The sequence below is a fragment of the Aspergillus fijiensis genome, assembly GCF_003184825.1.
Source record: "Aspergillus fijiensis CBS 313.89 unplaced genomic scaffold BO72scaffold_61, whole genome shotgun sequence".
NCBI classification, from domain to species: Eukaryota; Fungi; Ascomycota; class Eurotiomycetes; order Eurotiales; family Aspergillaceae; genus Aspergillus; species Aspergillus fijiensis.
Window position 1 is genome coordinate 192,864 of NW_024469037.1, and position 18,969 is coordinate 211,832.

General features: G+C 52.6%; 6 protein-coding genes across 6 annotated transcripts; all 6 read left to right on the forward strand.

Annotated features, from left to right (window-relative positions):
- Positions 1-154: 154 nt before the first annotated feature.
- BO72DRAFT_437794 (putative nuclear pore protein (SEH1)) lies at positions 155-1,886 on the forward strand. Its single transcript, XM_040943360.1, has 3 exons — positions 155-560; positions 620-1,457; positions 1,516-1,886. The coding sequence occupies exons 1-3, from the start codon at positions 378-380 to the stop codon at positions 1,620-1,622; spliced, it is 1,128 nt and encodes a 375-aa protein (XP_040797370.1). The 5' UTR covers positions 155-377; the 3' UTR covers positions 1,623-1,886.
- Positions 1,887-2,347: 461 nt separating this feature from the next.
- Positions 2,348-3,907, forward strand: BO72DRAFT_437798 (putative proline permease; the record flags this gene model as incomplete). The annotated part of the gene is made up of 1 exon (XM_040943361.1): positions 2,348-3,907. The coding sequence occupies one exon, from the start codon at positions 2,348-2,350 to the stop codon at positions 3,905-3,907; it is 1,560 nt and encodes a 519-aa protein (XP_040797371.1).
- Positions 3,908-7,048: 3,141 nt separating this feature from the next.
- Positions 7,049-10,353, forward strand: BO72DRAFT_246421 (putative PHD finger and SET domain protein). The gene is made up of 2 exons (XM_040939977.1): positions 7,049-10,022; positions 10,146-10,353. Exons 1-2 carry the CDS (start codon positions 7,475-7,477, stop codon positions 10,235-10,237), a joined length of 2,640 nt encoding a protein of 879 aa, XP_040797372.1. The 5' UTR covers positions 7,049-7,474; the 3' UTR covers positions 10,238-10,353.
- A 966-nt stretch (positions 10,354-11,319) lies between these two features.
- BO72DRAFT_246517 (nuclear transport factor 2 family protein) lies at positions 11,320-12,573 on the forward strand. Its single transcript, XM_040939978.1, has 2 exons — positions 11,320-11,745; positions 11,820-12,573. Exons 1-2 carry the CDS (start codon positions 11,559-11,561, stop codon positions 12,326-12,328), a joined length of 696 nt encoding a protein of 231 aa, XP_040797373.1. The 5' UTR covers positions 11,320-11,558; the 3' UTR covers positions 12,329-12,573.
- A 32-nt stretch (positions 12,574-12,605) lies between these two features.
- Positions 12,606-14,187, forward strand: BO72DRAFT_387382 (putative MFS monocarboxylate transporter; the record flags this gene model as incomplete). The annotated part of the gene is made up of 4 exons (XM_040941671.1): positions 12,606-12,783; positions 12,837-12,937; positions 12,995-13,357; positions 13,417-14,187. 4 exons carry the CDS (start codon positions 12,606-12,608, stop codon positions 14,185-14,187), a joined length of 1,413 nt encoding a protein of 470 aa, XP_040797374.1.
- Positions 14,188-14,620: 433 nt separating this feature from the next.
- Positions 14,621-16,276, forward strand: BO72DRAFT_462235 (CDC73 C-terminal domain-containing protein; the record flags this gene model as incomplete). Its single annotated transcript, XM_040946554.1, has 2 exons — positions 14,621-15,424; positions 15,500-16,276. The coding sequence occupies 2 exons, from the start codon at positions 14,621-14,623 to the stop codon at positions 16,274-16,276; spliced, it is 1,581 nt and encodes a 526-aa protein (XP_040797375.1).
- Between the last annotated feature and the right edge of the window lie 2,693 nt (positions 16,277-18,969).

Sequence of the window (18,969 nt, forward strand, 5' to 3'; positions counted from 1 at the left end):
CGTTTTGCCGACGTAACTCCACCGCCTGGTGACCTGAAGAAGGCGGTCTGAGCGGCTCAGGCACATGCGCATCAGATAACAAATGTGTTAGGTAATCAATGAATGGATGACTGAGTGACAAACCAGCTGCGATCCCAACAATCCCAGTGCTTCACATGCATGTCCTATCTGGTACAATTGGAGAAGGGGAGCTATCGGAGACGCATGGATAGGCCAAAAAAAGCATCAGCACAACTCCCCCCAACCCTGAATTACTACCCCTCCAGCTCCCAGCTGACTGTCGACGTGTCTCATCCTGTGTCAAGGGCGGTGGCTGCGAGGCTGGTTGTTTCGCCCATCTAATTGGGGGTGAAATCCCGGGTTCGCATACCACATCCATGTCGGGTTTCGCGGATTTCGATGCCGGTCATCGTGACCTGGTGTCAGTGACCAGATTCAACTTCTATGGCAATCGCATCCTAACGGCTTCGACCGACCACCGCATGAAGGTTTGGGACCAGAAAGACGGGGAATGGCGATTAGTAGATACATGGCGCGCCCATGACGCGGAAATCCGCGATGTAAGCTGTCTTAACACCGACCGCAGAAACTTGCTTTGTGTTGACGATAGGCTGTTTAGGCGACTTGGAATGGACCTTTCACTGGCCAGCACATTGGCAGCGTGGGGGAAGATATGAAATGCAAGATATGGCAAGAAGATGTTACGCAGCCTCTCAACTCGGGCCGGCGTTTCAGATCCATCTTTCGCATGACAGCGCCGCAGCGCCACCCGTTCGTCTCCATTGACTTTCGCAACATCGATCTTGAATCGTGGCTCGCGGTAATCACGCGCGACGGCTATCTAATGGTCATGGAGCCTGTCAGCCCGGACACCCTTGCCGATTGGCAGCCCTTGGATCAATTCCGTGTCTGTAGTGCGCCTCAGAGAGGGGAGGAAACAAGCTTCAAGGTCCAGTTTCACCACGACCCTACGGACATCACTCATTCAGTCTCGCCATCGTGGGACAGGAAAAGCCTTTCTCTAGTGGTGGCAGCTATGGACAGTGTTAAAGTGTACCGCACCGATGCCAATCGACGCTTTTACCATGCGATCGAGCTAAGCGGCCATGGTGGTCTGGTCCGAGACATTTCCTGGGCCAATGGCTCGGTTCGCGGATACGATTTGATTGCAAGCGGGTGCAAAGACGGGTTTATTCGTGTATTTGAAGTCTACACCTTCCCGTCCGAAACCAGGACCAAGAAACAAAATGGCAGCCATTCTCGATCTGCCTCGCAGTCGCTATCAGTGCGCACGCAAGCCCAGTCGGGAATTGGATCAGCTCTGGCAAATCATGCCCCTGCCTCGCTATCCGACCGTGCGGCAACAGATGATTCCAATTTCAAACATTCGTACAAGGAAGTCGCCTGTATTGATAGCAAACACCTTGATGTGTGGCAAGTGGGCTTTTCCTACGCCGGTAAGTACTACAGTTCCTCCCTCACGGTCACTATGACCGGAAGTCTAACATCTGTTAGGTGATTGCCTCATCTCCTCGGGTGATGATGGTGCTGTGCGCTTCTGGAAGAAGTCTCTTTCAGGGCAATGGCTCGAATATGCCGAAACTGATATGGCTTCTCAGTGATTTACTTCCCTGGCTGGAATTTGTCGATTAGATTTATCAGGTTGCAGGCGCTAAGTATACCCATATCAGCGTCGCGAGGACATGATCTTGTTTCCAGCACTCTCTATTATCCATGTTTTACCATTAGGTCTTTGTCTTCCTGGTCAAATTTCCTATCCATGCTCAAGAGGCGTTTGGTGTGGATCGCACCTTGGTAAGGGCCATAGATCGTCGCTTAATATCTGCTTAATTTCTGCTTAATATCTCGCACTCCTGCTATATTCCTTTACTAGGTAGTAGAAATGATACCCATGCATCGCTACCCAGTACGTTCCTTTCCGGGTGCAGTCTTGGTGGTCGGTCTTCCTTGACACTTGCCCAGCTGGATCTGGGCCTCGACTACCTCACCTCCCACGCACTTTCCTTCTATCATCCGATCCAGGTTCGCAGAAGGTAATAGCAACTTACGTACAGCCTGTAGCCCACACTGCACCGTGGACCTCACATGTACCTGCCTTCTATCTCCGAGGTCCGGACTCAGTCTTTCCGTGTTGGTGGTGTATGTTGGCGTCGCTGAACGAGGAAGGTGCCAAACGCCTTTCTTCTCTCGACTCAAAACCACCTCCCGCCTCCTCGAATTCTTTTCTTCTTCACCTCTTCAGCATTCTTCTTCTATACATACGCATACCTCCCTTCCAGTCTTTACCAGTATATACACACCATCATTATTGATCCCACCATACACAATGATTCTCTCAACTCTTGGAACGGGTCTCTTCATCGGTGCCGGTCAGGCCTTGGCCGTCGGTGGTCCAGCAGCACTCGTTGGCTCATATGTCTTCCTTTCCATTCTGATGTATTGCCTGACGACCGCCGTCGCTGAAGTGGCAGCCCATCAGCCTCGTCCCTTTGGTACCCTGATTACCCATGGGTATCAGTACAGCTCAGGTCATCTCGGATTCTCCCTGGCTTACTTACGATGGTATACTCTGGCAATGATGGTACCTTTCGAAGTTACCACCGCGATGGTCAGTCTCGGTCAGTGGGATCCGGCGCCCTCCGTTGCTATACGGATCACAGCAGTCACCCTTGCGATCTTCCTCTTCAACATGCTTCCAGAACGGGAATTTATGCGAAGCGAGATCATATTCACCGGCTTGAAGCTCTTCACAACTGTCGGATTCATGATTGTCTCCATCTACATGGCCATTCGAGGTATTCCTGGCACATCAATCCGAGGATTTCATTATTGGCATGAGCCTGGCCCGTTTAGCGAGTACCTGGTTCCCGGAAATGGGGGTCGCGCTCTGGGCTTCCTCCAGTGTCTTCTCTACACGGTGATTGCCTTCTCCTTCGTTCCGGAGTTGATCGTGCAGAAGGTCGAGCGTCGTGAAGTAGAGAACCCTTCAAGCATCCTGCGGTCGACACGGCTTTCAAGCCTTCTGCTCTTCACGCTCTACACTGTCAGTGCCTTCATGATGACCTTCATGAGTCCCTTCGACGAGCCTCTGTTGACGAACGATGGCCTCGGGGCCGGAGCTTCACCCTTCGTCGTTGGTATCGATCAGACTGGCATTCGAGCGCTATCTATACTTGCTCGGGCGATGATTTGCATCTCTTCTGTTGCTTCTGGACGCTCTTTTCTCCATCATTCATCTCGCACACTCTGTGCCTTGGCGGAGACTGGCCATGCCCCCACCCTGTTCACGGCCCGCAACCGACTGAGCGTGCCGTATGTGGCCGTTGTTGCTTCCGCCTTGTTCTCGGTATTTGGGTATCTGTCGGTGTCGGTGTCTAGCTCCTCTGTGCACAACTCATTGCTGTACTTCATCACTACGTCTGGCTCAATCTCATGGCTCGGTGCCTGTCTCGTCTACATCCGATTCCGCCGACAGACAGCCGACGAAGGCTTTCTGCAGGTGTACCAGTCCAGCATCCAACCTTATGGGGTGTACCTGGGTATTGCGGGTTGCGCCGTGCTACCTATTGCCAACAGCCTCCTCATGGCCTTCCCCTCGCCACCCGCGGACGAAGCCCCTGCTCTGTCGGGACTGAAGATCCGCAATGCGGTCCCCGTATACACCAGCATTGCCATGTTCTGGATGCTTTACTTGAGCCATCGATTCCGGACTTCCTTGACGCAGGGGTTCACCTCTTTTCGCACACTTCCCGACGAGCAGACGCAGAGCAAAGCCCGCGCCGGTTCTGCTCGATCATCTGGACAGCGCGTGTGGTGGGAGATGGCACGGTCAAGAAAGGATGCTCCTCCTCACCAGGCTGAGGCCGGATCTACAATGGGTCCATGAGAGTATCAATGACGCTGATCGAAGGACATTATTGAAGTGGTGAACTTGGCATTTCGCCTCATACCTTGAATTATCATTATCCTACTGTGTGTGGCATTGTGATTCATTCTTTCATTTTGTATTCTTAGAAGGGCAACGGGCTTGTCATATACCTATACCTACCTGTGGTTGTTTGTGTACTACTTGTATTCTTGAATCGAAGTTTCCAACTTGATCTACTACTTGTCTTCCACATCCAGAGACGCCGATGATAAATCATCATCTTTAGAGGGAAGTCCGTAGCTGCTTGTTGGGAGGCAATAAAGCCGGTAAGGTAAGCTTGGGGGAGCGGTGGTTTCGCCACGCGCGGGCTGGACAGACTCACCCGTCAGCCCCTACAGGTAATGTATTTTACCCGCTACGGTTGGTAAATTATTGTCAACACTGCACCGCTCAGTCACCATGGTCACTGCAACGCTAGAAATTGTTCTTACCGGGGATGCTACGGATGCTGAGTGCTCTCCGGACTTAAGGTCAGTTGGCTCTGCTCTATCGCATTATTCTGCAAGTCATGAGGTCCTCCCTCCCCTCTTTGCAGTCAGCTTGTGAGTCTGCTAACATGACTGCTATCTCAAACCATCAGAGAGTGGCTTCACCTCCATTGCAAATGCCTCGACAATAACATTCAAAGGCTAGAGAGGTATTATAGGATCTAATTGGGCTGTGTAAAGCAATCTTCATCATCTTTCCGACACACTCCCTCTCACTCTCGCTCTCTTTTTCTCTCATCTATGCTTGTCTGCCTGGCTAGCTGGTAACGCTTGATACCAGCCCAGGTGCAAACCAACCCACCGCACCGGGTATGGGTAATCTATCAGTCATGAGAGGATATTTTTTTCCACACCTACGATTTTCCCTGCTCACAGACCATTCCATTTATTATTGCACTTCCCTTCCCTTTTCCTCTCCCCTTTTCTTTTTGCAACCGCCACCCTGAGTTTTATGACTGACCACACGGCCTTGCTGCTGGGACTTTCCGCCCATTCAAATATTGAATGGGACCCTGGCTCTTGTCAAGTACTCATGCCCTCTCCCACTACGATCACCATACTACTCACTCACTTTAACACCTCTACGCCTACCAACCCCAGCTCTGTCAATAGATTGGAATTTATCTGCCCTGTTCATTATTGACTGTCAGGCTAGCACATAGGAGTGCCTTTTGATCTCTGCTTCTGTTCACTGACCTTGCCCTTACGAGGAGGACCTTCCCTGCCATGGTTCATGGTCGGGTCTCCCGACCAAGCATGCAGCCGCTCGTCCCCTTTGCCGCCTTGAGTACCAACTTTACCACCACCACCACCACCACCACCTGCCGCACTGAGGACCAAGCACTTGATTGATCCTGTCTTGCTCATGACTTGCCTTTGCTCTACTGCTAACCATCCATTAAGACTAACACATTCTTCTTATTGACCAACCTAAAGCTTCATCATTCCTGGGTTGACACCCCGGTCAAGGTCTACAGTTTACAGGGACAATTTTAGTCCCATCACGAACCATGATGGGCAACGCATGCATGAGTTGTCCCAGGGCGGTCGTTGGCCTGAATTACGACGGGCAGGTTGACCGACATTACTGTTGATAGCAGCTAAAATGATCCACATTCAGGTGCATTCGGGCTTCGTCGACCCTTTCCTTCTCTCTTTCCTCTTTTCTTTTTCACCTTCACTCGCAATATTCTCCCTTTCAGCCCAGATCCCTTTTGTTTATGTGCTTCATTTCGTGGGAGAGATGGCCGGACGAGCTCGCTGGCTAATCCCTCCCCCTCCTTCCCATCTCTTTCATCAGAACTCTCTGCCCATATCTCAGATATGGATCATACACATTTCCCGTGTTCCTTCTTCCTCCTCTCCTACTGAGTTCAATGCTCCGGCACCATTCCTCTTTCTGCCTGCCTCTCACATGATTGTCCTCCTTTCCCCCCGCGCTGTGTCAGAGACGGGGCTCGCCCGCCCGCGGCACCCGTCTCTTCCCTGATTGAGACTAGTGGGACTCTTTCCTACCGGGAACGGCAAAGCGGGATTTCTCCACCTTGGTCGCTTCCAGGCAACCATGAATCTTGGCCTGAGAACTCAGGCCGGGAGCAGAAAGGCCGAGAGTCAGCCTGGAGAGAGACTCGAACTCGAGAGCTTCTTGGTCTGCCCGTGGCTCGACGTGGGTTCGTTTCCGGTTGCGCCCTCCCAAGCAACCTTGAACCTGTGCTTCCCTCCAAGGCTCCAAGGGTGGGTGGGTTTTGGCTACAACTCCCCTTCTCTATCCCTCCCCCCCTCCCTCCCTGTCCCTCGTTCCAGCTTGCAATTCGCTCGTTGCTCGGACTGTCCGTCGTCGGATCTGTCCCTTACCCAAGTTATGCTCACCACTCATCACTAACAAATCAATTCTTCCCTTCCCCCCTCTTTCTGTCTGCCATCATTATCGACCCTCCCCCTCAACAAAAAAGGGCACTAAGAAAGGACAAGTCTAGGAGGTCCAAATCGCGGATCAGAATCAAAGCAAAGGCGAGAAGAGCGAAAAAAAGGGCACTGTTCGAGGACACCTACTCCAGCAACCACCCCCCCCAAAGTCACCATTGACACACTTTCCCACCCCCAGTCCTTGAAGCGGGTGGGAGAAAAAATTCCACGCCATTCCTTTTTCTCTCCGGGTCTTGGACGCGCCGCTTGGATGGCCCATCCGTGGCTTTAGCCTCTCTCTCTCTCTCTCTCTCACTCACTCTCTCACTCTCTCTGTGTCTCTCGTTCTCTCGCTCGCTGCTCTTGCACTCCCTCCCTCGATCCACTCTCACTCACTCTCTTCCCTCTTCACTCCCGATCTCCCTTCCTCTTACCTACTCCCTTTCACTCATCCACCGTCTCATTCCTTCTGAACTCCGCTTTTGACCTTTCTCTCATCTTAATTATCTTCTTCATACTAACTCTTCTCTCCCCTTTTGTCTTATCCTCATCTCCCCCCCTCGACTATTACTAAACGACGATCACCTTTACCGGGACCTCCTCACCACCTCGCCTCCATCTCTCAACTGTCTGTTCCAATTCTCGCCTCTTCTCCATGCGATTCGTGATCCGTCCGCCCTTCCATAGTCGTCGACTCTCAATCATCGATACCCTTTCGCGTTCATACGGTCGCACGCGCCACCGACAATCACGACATCACTAACGCTTTCTTCGACACCCTTTCCCTTCGAATCTCGATCCGAGGCCTTCTTTCCAATTACCTTCCCTCCTTTAGCGCCGAAATTGTCTACCGTCGCTTGCAGCCGAGTCCTGCTTTGTGGGTCGTTGTTCGCGCTACTGTTGAGTCGGGACATCGTGGACAGGTTCCTCTGCGCCCAAGTGGTTTCACCTTAGAGTGGTCCTTCTGCTGCTGCTTAGAGTTGTGTGTGTATAGCTGAGGCCAGGAGAGCAGTCCGTGTTGTTGATATGCGTGTTGGTCTGTGATACAATACCACTACGAGTCGTTCGTCTACCCGAACAACCACCACCGCGTGTCTCTTGTTCAATCTGAGAGGGGGTATTCTGTCGGATTATGACAGATACCTCCCCACTCGCCATCACGCACCCCATCACGGACCCTTATCCGGTCACCGTCCCGCTGCACTCACCCGGCGTCAACGGCACCGTTTCCGACTCCATCGCCCCGGAAGAGGAGGAGCCGTATACCATCAAATGCATCTGCGCTTTTGAGGATGACGATGGGAACACGGTTTTCTGTGAAGGGTGCGAAACTTGGCAGCATATAGAGTGCTATTACCATGGTCGAGATGTGCCCGACGTGCATAACTGTGTCGATTGCGAGCCGCGTCATCTGGATGGGCGGCGTGCAACCGAACGGCAGAGACGTCTTAGGGAACAGAATGACGGCGGTGACCGGAAAACCAAACGATCTGGAAACAAGAGCCACAAGAAAAAGATTAAAGAACATGGTGATCAGGTAAATGGATTCCACCATCGGTCGGAATCCGCGGTGCGCGATCAGCCCGTTGCAAAGAAAGTCAAGACAAATCATCGTGCTTCGGGGTCAATTAGCTCTGTCTCGGGTGCTCCGGGTTTTCCACCTGATCCACGGAAACGGGCTGCAGCGTCCATGAGCCCCATAAAGACGGCTGGTCCAGCCATCCCCCTCTATTCGCACGAGTTCTTGCACCTCTATGATCATGATAACGATTATGCGAGTATGGACAGCAACTTGTTTGTCAACCTTCCCTTGGCCGCAGATCTGGCTTCCTGGGTAACGGAACCAACCGCTTTGGCCCGAGTTGCCAACGGGCGGTCCGCGCAGGATATCTTTACTTGGTCCGGGGCATCGCTTGACCGGTCGCGGTGGCCCACACTGTCAACTGAGTCTATCACAGAACCTAGTATTGAACTGGAGGGGCAACACCCGACCTGGAAAGTGCTCAAGACCAAAGATCGTGTAGGAAAGGACGAAATCGTTGGGGAAATCACAGGTAAGATTGGTCTGCTGCGGGATTACTGTCTTGATCCCAGTAATCGCTGGCAGGAGCTCCGTCATCCGGAGCCTTTCGTCTTCTTTCATCCGCAGCTCCCGATCTATATCGACAGTCGCCATGAAGGAAGTGTTCTCCGCTACGTGCGGCGGTCTTGCCGTCCGAATGTGACGATGAAGACCTACATTACGAACCAGGTAGAATATCACTTCTGCTTTGTTGCAAAAGAAGATATTGCCCCTGATGCCGAGATTACTGCCATGTGGTATCTGGATCCTCAGCTGTTCGAATCAAGCAATGGTTTAGTCAAGCAAGAACCCAGTGATAATGCCCAAGACAATGCTGCCATCTGCATTAGCAATGTTCTCGCCCATTTTGGCGGCTGCGCTTGCGTTCCATCCTCGAACTGCTTGCTGGCCAGCGTAGATCGCCGGCGACACCCCAGATTATTGGAAGCCAACATGAAACAGGCAGGCCTCAAACGGAAGAGACCTAGGACAAAACCAATCATTTCCCCCACCGCTAACAGTCGCGCTGGGAGTGAAACGACCAAGGCTATAGATGAGGATGATCAAGCCGACAGTCGCTCTGCGTCAGGCTCTGTGCGCGGACAGACTCGCAGTCGCGATCTGACTCCCACGCTACAGACTCCGACCGAAAACTACTTGCTGGGAGACTCCGAGCTCTCTGCCCGCGAGAAGCGGAAAATCGCGGCAGCCGAGAAGAAGTTTCAGCAATTAGAGCAGGATCAGCAAGCAACCAACAAAAGGAAAAAGCGAGCTAGTGGTCAGTCAACTCATGGTCGCGAGCATCAATCGCACTCCCCACCGGCTGGTACTCTGCCTGGGCCGTTGCCTAGTGGACGTCATGGTTCTCCACGCAAGATGTCCAACAGCCATAGCATGTCTTCTGTCCAATCTCCACTCGGGCGCCCTCAATACGTGGACTCGGCAATTCAAACCGAGCCTGAAGCTCCTTTCGACGGGTTCTCTTCTTCGCCTTCGCCTCGACGACCTAACTTCGTACCATTAACTCAACGTTTGTTGAAACGATGCTATTCCGATCGTCTGCGCTTCGAAAAAAGCAGCCAATCTATGTCACCTCCAGTAAAACCAGTCAGACATCTGGACTCGCCCCCTGCATCTCTGAGCCCCCCTGGGGGTCTCTCACTTACAGCGTCGACCCCTAGTGCGTCAGGCGATAAAGACGATGCGGATATGAAGGACATGGATTCGCCTATTCTTTCATCGCCCTCGCAAGCTTATCCCGCACCGCTCGAGGCCTCGTCAACAGACCGAGGCATGGTCAAGCCTCCTTTACCACCTCCCTGGCCGTCAACAGCCGCTCACAATGCTCGAATACCGTTGAAAACAGTCAGCCAACGTCGTCCCGAACTTCATGTCCCTCTTCCTCCCACGTCCATCACCTCTAAAGCATCTGCCCCAAGCCCTGGGTCTGCACCTGTGTTGGCGTCAATATCTCCTTCGGGAGATGCACCTCCCCAACCTACATTGCCTGCCCTTGCTTCGTCGAGTGTGGTTGCTCCCAGCCCCGTAAAAAAGAAGCTCAGCCTGGGAGACTACATTATTCGACGTGGAACCAAGACAACGCCGTCGGTAGAGAAAACTCAGCTCCAGGCCACAGGGATGCTTCCACCAACCCCAGCCATGTCAGGACCCGTGGTTCGTGATAAGCCGGCGGTCACTTCTAGTATGCCCATGCATAGCAATCCACCGGGGGAAATTGAAGCAACCAAGGGTGATGATCGACGCTCCCAAGATATGATGAAAGATTATCCTGGGCCTGCACCTGCCTCTCACTTATCTTCACTGACGCAATGATGATTGGGCATTGGCATTGGATGACAGGCCTGTCACTTGTCTGAGTCACTGTGCTGTGCTATGCAACCATGTTTTTTGCTGATTTTATGTCTATTTTCTTTCGACCTGTAAAGGATGGGATTATTGGGCGTTCTATGGGTGCCCTTCTGTTTTCTAACTGGCGTATCAGGCGTGTTGGGATGGGAGCGGGATAGGTAAATACTTTTGGGACTGGGATGGTCAAAGGGTATCATGGATGGGTTCAGGCCGGCCTACACTATTAGGTCAATGATCTGCAGCACTCGCTTCACGATTGTCTTCATTACTATTTTTTTTTCTCTTTTTGTTCTTTTCTTTTTCATTTCTTTTTCTTCACTCTTCTCATCTTTTTTTTTCTCCTCTTTTATTATTAGGAATTTTTGTGCCCAGGACATTGGGACTGACGACTCTTAATCGGGGTTGCTAATGAGGAATGAGAGCGTCTTTGATTGCTTTCACATGTTGTTGCTATTGTAGTTATCAGTACGAGATACGCTTGGTCAGTTCCTGAGGGTCTCGGGGTGGGTGCTGCCTTTGCCTTGCTCCAGCACATCGCCTCTTTTCCCTGCTAGTCGACTCCTGAGCATCCACCTGTCAACCACTTCATTATTATTGAAGCCAGGCAACAGGCAACCAACCAACCAGCCAACCAGCCAACGAGGCGGATAATACTAATTCCATCCTCTTACAGTTACGTCTAGACTATCCTGCAAAAACCTTTTCCGCCTGGACACCCCGTCCTTGGCCAGACTGTTGAGGCATGACCCGCTTATCATGGACACGAGGAGAAAAGGAGTTGATGACGTCTGTCGGCTGCTAAGAATGATAACTGAGGATGGATCCGATCTCGTGAGAAATCGTGCAAGGACTATGGGTGCTGTCTATGGCGAAGCTAACAGTGTACGCATGTATACAAAGCTGAGATCGCAGAGATTGTACGGGGTTCGTTCCATGCCAGCCTCCCCACGGCCGCTCTCAAAGTGCTGAATTGGTCGGCCTACACTTTCAGAAAACCATACTGTGCAGTACCTAGTAATCCAGAAATTGGGCTCCAGACAGTCTCAGCGAACCACAGGCTCGCAAGCTCCACCGACCATGACCGAGGTTGCCTGATGCAATGGGATGACATCAAGAGACGGATTCAGATGATGACGCGGGCCGAATCGAGGCTTATCGGAAGACACAGAGACAAGAATAGAGGGCAACAGCCATCACAAGCAGATCTATATAAACAGGGATGTGATCTCTGGAGATTGATCGTTCGAATGCGATAGACAAAACCCCAGCTACCGATATATCCACCATGGTCGTCAACATCACCGCCGAAGATCCCCAGCCCACCATCCACAGCCACATCAATGGCACCACCAACGAGATCCTCGATCGGCTCTGCGTGACCGAGCTTCTCAAAGGCTGGCCGGTATACCGAGACGCCTCCGAATGGGCCCATTACCGTAACTGCTTCGCCGAGCAGGCGTACATCTTCACAAGTCCGTTCCACCCCCTTCCATTCCATTTCCTTTCCGGTCCGGTCCAGCAAACCTAATCTCTCTTGGGTCTGTAGCCTGGAGCGGCGGTATGCCCATCGATGAATTCATCGAAGTCTCCAAGAAGGGCCGGCGCAATGGGGACCACATCATGCACCGCGAGAACGGCACCCTCGTCGAGCTCAACCCGGCGACCGGCCGCGCCGTGGGCAAGATGAAGGCCACCATCACCCAGCGCTTCGACTTCAACGGGGTGGAGTGTGACGTCGAATGCGACTGTCGCTTTATCATGTGGTGCCAGAAGGATCCGGCGGGCTGGAAGGTGCACTACAAGCGTCTGTTTTACGAGAAGGACAAGATCCTGCCCGTCGACGGCAAGAATGTCCCCGAGTTTTCGGCGGAGGAATTGGCGCCGTACCCTTATGGGTATCGGTATCTGGGCGCGGCGCAGGCCCGGCTGGGCCATAAGATCAAGCTGGACTTGCCGACGATGGAGGATAATGAGAAGTTCCGCGGCATGTACGAGGCCATGGAGAAGTGGCTGAGAGGGGAGGACATCAAGGAGACGTTGGGGATTCCGCTGTGATTGCTGCGATTGATTGTGATGGAGGAGATTTTTTATAGGGTGTGGATGGTTTGGCTCTTGTGTGTGGTGATTTAGGCGCATTTCCTTTCAATGGATGTTGGGTCTCTTTGCTTGATTGCAGCCAACTTGCATGGATTAATAATGAGTCACGAGTCTTGTATATGAAGTTTGTTGTTGCAGATCATCATTGATAGCATTGCGGGGTATATTCCTCTGCTTTCCTTTCCTTCCCTCACTGCCTTGTCATTTACCCCAGCTTCGCTCCATCCTGACTTCCATGGCTTCACACACACTGGATAATGTTCAATCCCGATCACATCGAAGATCTTCTATCGATCGGATTCGACCGAGGGCTTCGATGGAACTTGAACAACCGTTGCTGCCACCGGTCGACCAAGGCAGAGGAGCATGGCTGATCCTAGCATCCTGCTGTCTTATCCAACTTCCAGTGTGGGGTACGCTTCGTTCTCGATTGGGAAGAAGCTGTTTACTGAGCTCTCTGCTGCAGGGTTCTCCCTTGTCTCCGGTCTTTTCCAAGAATATTTCGAGACTCACGATGAACTTGAAGGAGGCACTGGAGGTTTGGCGATTGTGGGAACCACATCGATGGTAGGAGGATACCCCTCAGCATCACCCATGGTACTCACTGATGAATATGTCGCGTAGGGAATTCTTTACCTGTTATCGCCTATCAGTTTTACCCTTCTGACCCGCTACCCTCATATGCAGAGATACTGTGCTCCGGTTGGACTGGTTCTCAGCGTCGGAGGGTCGTTACTGTCATCCTTCGCCCATACTGTCTGGCAATTGATAGCCACTCAAGGCGTCCTCTGTGGACTGGGGAACGGTCTCGTCTTCAGCCCAACAACGCTCCTTCTCGACCAGTGGTTCATTCGTCGCAAGGGCCTTGCATATGGCATCATGTGGGCCGGCAAAAGCGTCTGCGGCGTGGCTTTGCCCTTCTTGACAAGCGCTGCACTGGATCGATACGGAGCGAGAACCACCTTACGAGCCTGGACAGTTATCACGGTGGGGAGAACACCAACCATGCTAATTCTGAGGCCCTAGTCTGACCTAACATGATACAGCTTCTCACGACTTTGATAGCACTTCCCTTCATCAAGGCCCGAGTTCCTCCCGCGGCGTCCACGTCGCCTCAGTCTCTCAACCTCGCGTTCCTAAAGTTGCTCACGTTCTGGACACTGGAGCTCGGAAACATCATCCAGAGTCTTGGATACTTTCTCCCGAGTACCTACCTCCCATCTTACTCGACAACGGCAGCCGGGCTATCTGAAACGACCGGAACCCTCCTTCTGGCTCTGTTCAATGCCACCTCCATCGTTGGAGGCATCGTTCTAGGCTCCATGTGCGACCGCTTCGCCGTCTCCAACATCATGCTGCTATCGTCGATGGGCTCGGGGCTATCGGTGTTGTTATTCTGGGGACTTTCTTCCACTGCCACAAACCACCTGACTTCTTCCTCCGAGCATCTGCAGGCTCATACAGCGCTCGCCCTGTTGACGGTTTTCTCGATCACTTACGGCTTCTTTGCCGGAGGGTTCAGTTCCACCTGGTCCGGAGTCCTGATGCAGATTAAGCGGGAGATGCCCTCGTTGGAGACGGGGCTAGTCTTTGGGCTTTTGGCCGGGGGTAGGGGGATTGGGAGTGTGATCAGCGGGCCGCTCAGTGAGAAGTTGATACAGAGAGGTCCTGTTGCTGGTGTTCATGGTGGAGTGAGCACGGGGTATGCGACTGATTACGGAGCAGTGATCTTGTTTACAGGAGTCACTGCTCTGTTGGGAGGTTGGAGCTGGTTTTGGAGCTGGATGAGGAAACTCGGGGGTGATATGCAGTCTTGAGTACTTTAGTTTATGTGTTGGAAATGAAACTGTACCTACCCAGAGTCTGAGTAACTCACTCATACTTCACAAAGTGAGAGACAGCAGTGGGCCTGCCAGTTGGCCAGGCCCCAACCAACTTCCGGGGATAAAATCACGTGCTCCGCGCGCGCATCGAGAAAGTCGCTCTCAACTGAAGCTTCCTTCAACCTCCAAGCTGCGCTGTAACACCTCCCCTTTCCCTCTTCTCCTCCTTTACCGTTATAATTCCCCAAGCACCCCGAGCGGTGACAATCTCCCTCAACCCTGACTCGGAACTCTGGTCTTCGCTCCAATATTGCGGTGAATTCCAGCTAACCTCGCCCACCCTCTTGACCTCAATAACTACACACCACTACACACCACACCACAAATCACACTCCCCGGAAGGACCATTGGGAGACCGACACCCACGATGGCCACCAATTCATCATTCAGCATAGATCCCCTTCTCGCCCTCCGCCAATCCCTCCTCTCCAACAACCCCCCACGACCGACAACTTCCTCCTCCCCGACCGACCCACCCACCGACACCGAAACCGACCTCGATCTCGCCAAAGCCACCCACCTGTACTTCCCGCATACCCCGAGCAGCAGCAGCAGCAGCCCCCAGATCATCCCCCTCAACACCCCGACGCGCTTCGTCTCCAGCACGACAGGCGAGGCCGTCGACCTGCGCAGTATCTTCTTCGCGTGGCTGAAGAAGGACGTTGCGATCCCGGAGTATATCGCCGAAGCGGAGGGGCTGAACCAGGCCCTCAAGGAGAAGCGGAAGGATGATCCCGAGCAGCCTGAAGAAAAGGTCCAGAATCTGGTGTTCGTCGAGCGACTCGATCTCCTGACGTGGCTGGAGGGCGCGTCCGAGGAGAGTGAGTACATCAAGCCTCTCGAAGGCGAGGCCGCTGCCAAGGCGGCCGCGGCCGCGGCAATGGCTGCTGCTACAGCTGCTGCTGCCGCTGCGGGCGTGGAGAGTAGCGTTGGTGCGCAGGCTCAGGCGTCGGCCAATATTGCTTCGGGGGCGGCCGGGGGTGTTGCTACGGTGCCGAGTGGGAGCGGTGCTGGTGCGACGGGAGGGGCTGCTGCGGCTGCGGCGTCTGGGGGTGCTCAGCAGCACGGTAGTCGGGCGGCCAAGGTGATTGATCCGAGGTTACAGGAGATTTACAATGGGGAGAGGAAGATGGGGGATCGGAATAGTGTGTTGAGGGGGATTAAGCCGACGGTGAGTTTCAATCCCTCTGAAGGTCCCCTGTGGGTGGGTTTACGTATAAGATGCTAATCATTCTTGGGGGTTCAGGACTTTTCCCATGTGCGCAAAACTGCAGAAACCATCTTGGGTCGGAACCGGTCGTCACGAACGGGTCAATATCCCGCGGGTGTCACCAAGCCTGGCAGCAAGCCGACCTCCTCCTCCTCTTCTTCTATGGTGCCGGTGCCCGCGCCGTCCGCCGGTCTCTCGCAACCCCGAAGCAGCAAGAGCAGCTCCAAGACGCAGGATCCGATCATCCTGCTGTCGCCTTCCGCATCGTCTCTTATCCGCATGTCCAATGTGCGCTCATTCCTCGAGGAGGGCGTCTTCATTCCGCCCGATCACCCCACGCTGGCAACGGGGACGAACAGCAACATCCTCTATATCAATCGACCCCTGCGCATCCAAGGCAGCTCCTCTAATACCCCTCTCCCTCACTCCAGGTCCAGCGCGTCCTCCTCCGGCTCTCGCAAGCCCACTCGCTTCATCCTGGTGGACAGCACCGCCAACTTCCGGCCGGATTACTGGAACCGCCTGGTGGCCGTCTTCACCACGGGTCAAACCTGGCAGTTCAAATCTTACAAGTGGTCTTCTCCGCCCGAGCTGTTCAAACACGCCACGGGTGTCTATGTGGGCTGGCGCGGGGAGGACAGTCCGCGCGAGGTCCGCAATTGGGGTCGTGGGGTCCAGAGCTTCTCGGTCGAGAGATGGGACGAGAAGGGCGGGGTGAACGGGTCCGGGCGGTGGAGAGATCGCGAGGTCGTCGAGGGCATTTGGTCGGCAATTGAGGAAGGCATGCGACTGAGAGGCTGGGCGGGCAAGTAAACCTGAAGTGGCCCGTTGTATCTTTCTGGATATGCTTGGGGGAGGGGCGGTTGTTCTGTCAGTGAACATTATCTTCACTCGATCTTCTTCAGGGGGGTTCTCTCGATTGTGGGATGTGCTGGTGTGGGGTGGGCAGTTGCGCCGATGGATCGGTGGACCGATGGACTGATGAACAGGCGCGAAGAATGATATCTTGAAACCAAGGACGTTTCACCCTGTTCCTCTTGACTCGTTTTGGAGGAGTTGTCTGATGATGTCTCGGGTTGAAGGAGATCCTCCAACCCTGTGAGTTCAGTCCAGTCACTGACTCGAGTCATGAGTCAAGTCTCCAGCCATCTCTTCATCTATACAAGCCGTCCATCCAGCCACCTGTCACACACAAACACACATCACCACCACCACCCTCACCGAGAGAACTCCATCTGAAACAAATCCACCCAACCTACTCGCCCTCCACTCTCCTTCAACATCCAAATTTCTTGGATGATGTGTATACATACACCCGTATTCTTCCCTCCCCCCTTTTCTCATCTGCCAGCTCTGACACTATTTCTATTCTTGGGATTATGCTACGAAGAGCGTAATGGTAATATCTACTTTTTGGGCTTGGGGCGTTTCTTGTTGTTTTCTGGCTCGCGACCCCAACTTCCTGGTTTCCTGTAGTCAGTCTCCTGGACATTGACTGTGCTGTTACTGTACCCTTCACCCTACCTTACCTATTTACATATCAGCATGAATAGAAACTCAGGGATTCTATGATATCCCACGCTGCCCGGTGGCACTAGACATCTATCCGACCCCAGATCCCAGCATGGAGCACACAAGTTTGTCCCCGCCCAGATCATGATATCTGAAGGGTTTCTGTCGAGTACGGCGAGTACAATCCCCGATTCTCGATCATCGAATTTGAATTTGCAAAGTCAAGGGGGTCTGTCTCTCTCATACATACTCCCACCCTCTGATCTCAGACCATTCCTCCCAAATCCACCAAGGGTATGGGTATACCATACCCCCTTGAGCTCTGCGGCAGAAGTCAGTACACATCACGCTCCGTGACACTTCTCACGCAACAAACACCTCGCCATGGGTCTCTCCCCCCGCCTGTCAAGGGAAGACACACTTAGTTTTAGTTATCCCTCAGCACAGCAGAGCAGCAGCGTAAGCGAGCATAACACGGGATGGGATAGCTGACTAAGCAGGCGCCTCGCCTCTTGCACAAAGGTGACGATTCCCCCCCCTCCAACCTCTGATCAACTAAAATGGTTGACTCATGTCCGTGTCCCAGCACCAGTATACAATGTCGGTAAGGTAGCACCATCTCCCCTCAAAGAAAACCAAATATCATCATCGTCGCGGAGGGTCATGTGAAGGCGCAGAAAGAGGGTACAACCACAACCATAACCGAACCAAAACAAAGTACTGTACTAATATTCAAAGAGGTGAATCGGTCACGCCCCCCTGTGCGTCCCCCTGCCCCGTGCGGTCACACCCCCCTCCCCTCCCCCTGCACCCTCGTGCAGAGGAAAACCACGTGCAGGCCATGTGGCATGTGGTGTTTGTTGCTTTTATTCATGGATGTATGTACGGTACTTGGTTTTCTTCCAACGTCCTTCTTTTCCCTCCCATCGCCATCGCCTTATTCCTTTATCCTACATGGATGTCGGTTCCGCGTTAGAGGGAAATGGGTGTGCTACCGTTGGTTCTTACTGTTGGTTCTTCTTTACTTTGATGAGGGTGGTTGTTTATAACGGTTGGTGATGCTCACGAATGATTTCATCTGAGGGTGATTCTTGAATTATTATGGGTTCATATCGAGGAGCGCAAGGTGAACTACAAGAAAAATCAAGAATAAATAGTAATGAATTGTTATTCAATAGAAGTCTTGGGTCTCAGGCCCAGACTTGAATCAGAACATGGCACACATGTACATACACACACATAACTCACTCGCTGGATATGGCGCAGAAAACAAAAAGTTAACCCATGAAAATGCAGATCAGATATGCTATCGATGATGCAGGCAAAAAATAGGTCAAGTCAAACTCAACTGCACAATTATCAAAGTAAAGGGAAAAGGACATATGGCGGCATACACACACATAAATCAATAAGTCAGTCAATCAATCAGATTTATCACCAAGTAGAAGAAGAAGTGTGCACGAAAATGCATCGATGCCTGAGAAAAGAAGAAATATGGGGGTAAAAAACGCCTCTCTAATGCTGGAATGCTGGAATACTAGCGGTGTGTTTCAGCCTTCCCTTCTTCAAGTCCGACAGAAAAAAAAAAAAAAAACATAAAAAGGGGTAAAGGAAACAAAGACAAAGGAAATTTGATTAAGAGAACAGAAATTCGGGTCCCAGCATCTATCACATGATCCATTGATCGTTAAAACATCTTTTTCCACTCATCGGTCGTGATGAACGAATCATTTCGGGTGATCTGGTTGCCAAAGAAGAACTCTCCACGTCCATTCTGAATTGGACACAGGCTTTCATGCAGTGAAGTAAAGAAAAGTCGGAGACGCATAACGTGTAATCATGTCGTGTCAAGTCAAATGTTCGGAAGCAGACCCCAAGTACAACAGGAGTCACTTTTGCTGGTCGGTCAACGTCGCGCTAGACCGCGCCGACTCAGGATTCATAAGGTCTGGCGGTGTCTCGGAGCACACTAGACTCCAAGGTCTCGGTGGATT

Bases quoted from the DNA above. Each gene is read 5' to 3' on its own strand.
- BO72DRAFT_437794 (XM_040943360.1), top strand. From the start codon at position 378: ATGTCGGGTTTCGCGGATTTCGATGCCGGTCATCGTGACCTGGTGTCA. The intron at 561-619 runs GTAAGCTGTCTT...TAGGCTGTTTAG, and splicing joins ATGACGCGGAAATCCGCGAT to GCGACTTGGAATGGACCTTT. The intron at 1,458-1,515 runs GTAAGTACTACA...AACATCTGTTAG, and splicing joins AGTGGGCTTTTCCTACGCCG to GTGATTGCCTCATCTCCTCG.
- BO72DRAFT_246421 (XM_040939977.1), top strand. From the start codon at position 7,475: ATGACAGATACCTCCCCACTCGCCATCACGCACCCCATCACGGACCCT. The intron at 10,023-10,145 runs CTCAGCTCCAGG...GGGAAATTGAAG, and splicing joins AACGCCGTCGGTAGAGAAAA to CAACCAAGGGTGATGATCGA.
- BO72DRAFT_246517 (XM_040939978.1), top strand. From the start codon at position 11,559: ATGGTCGTCAACATCACCGCCGAAGATCCCCAGCCCACCATCCACAGC. The intron at 11,746-11,819 runs GTCCGTTCCACC...TTGGGTCTGTAG, and splicing joins GCAGGCGTACATCTTCACAA to CCTGGAGCGGCGGTATGCCC.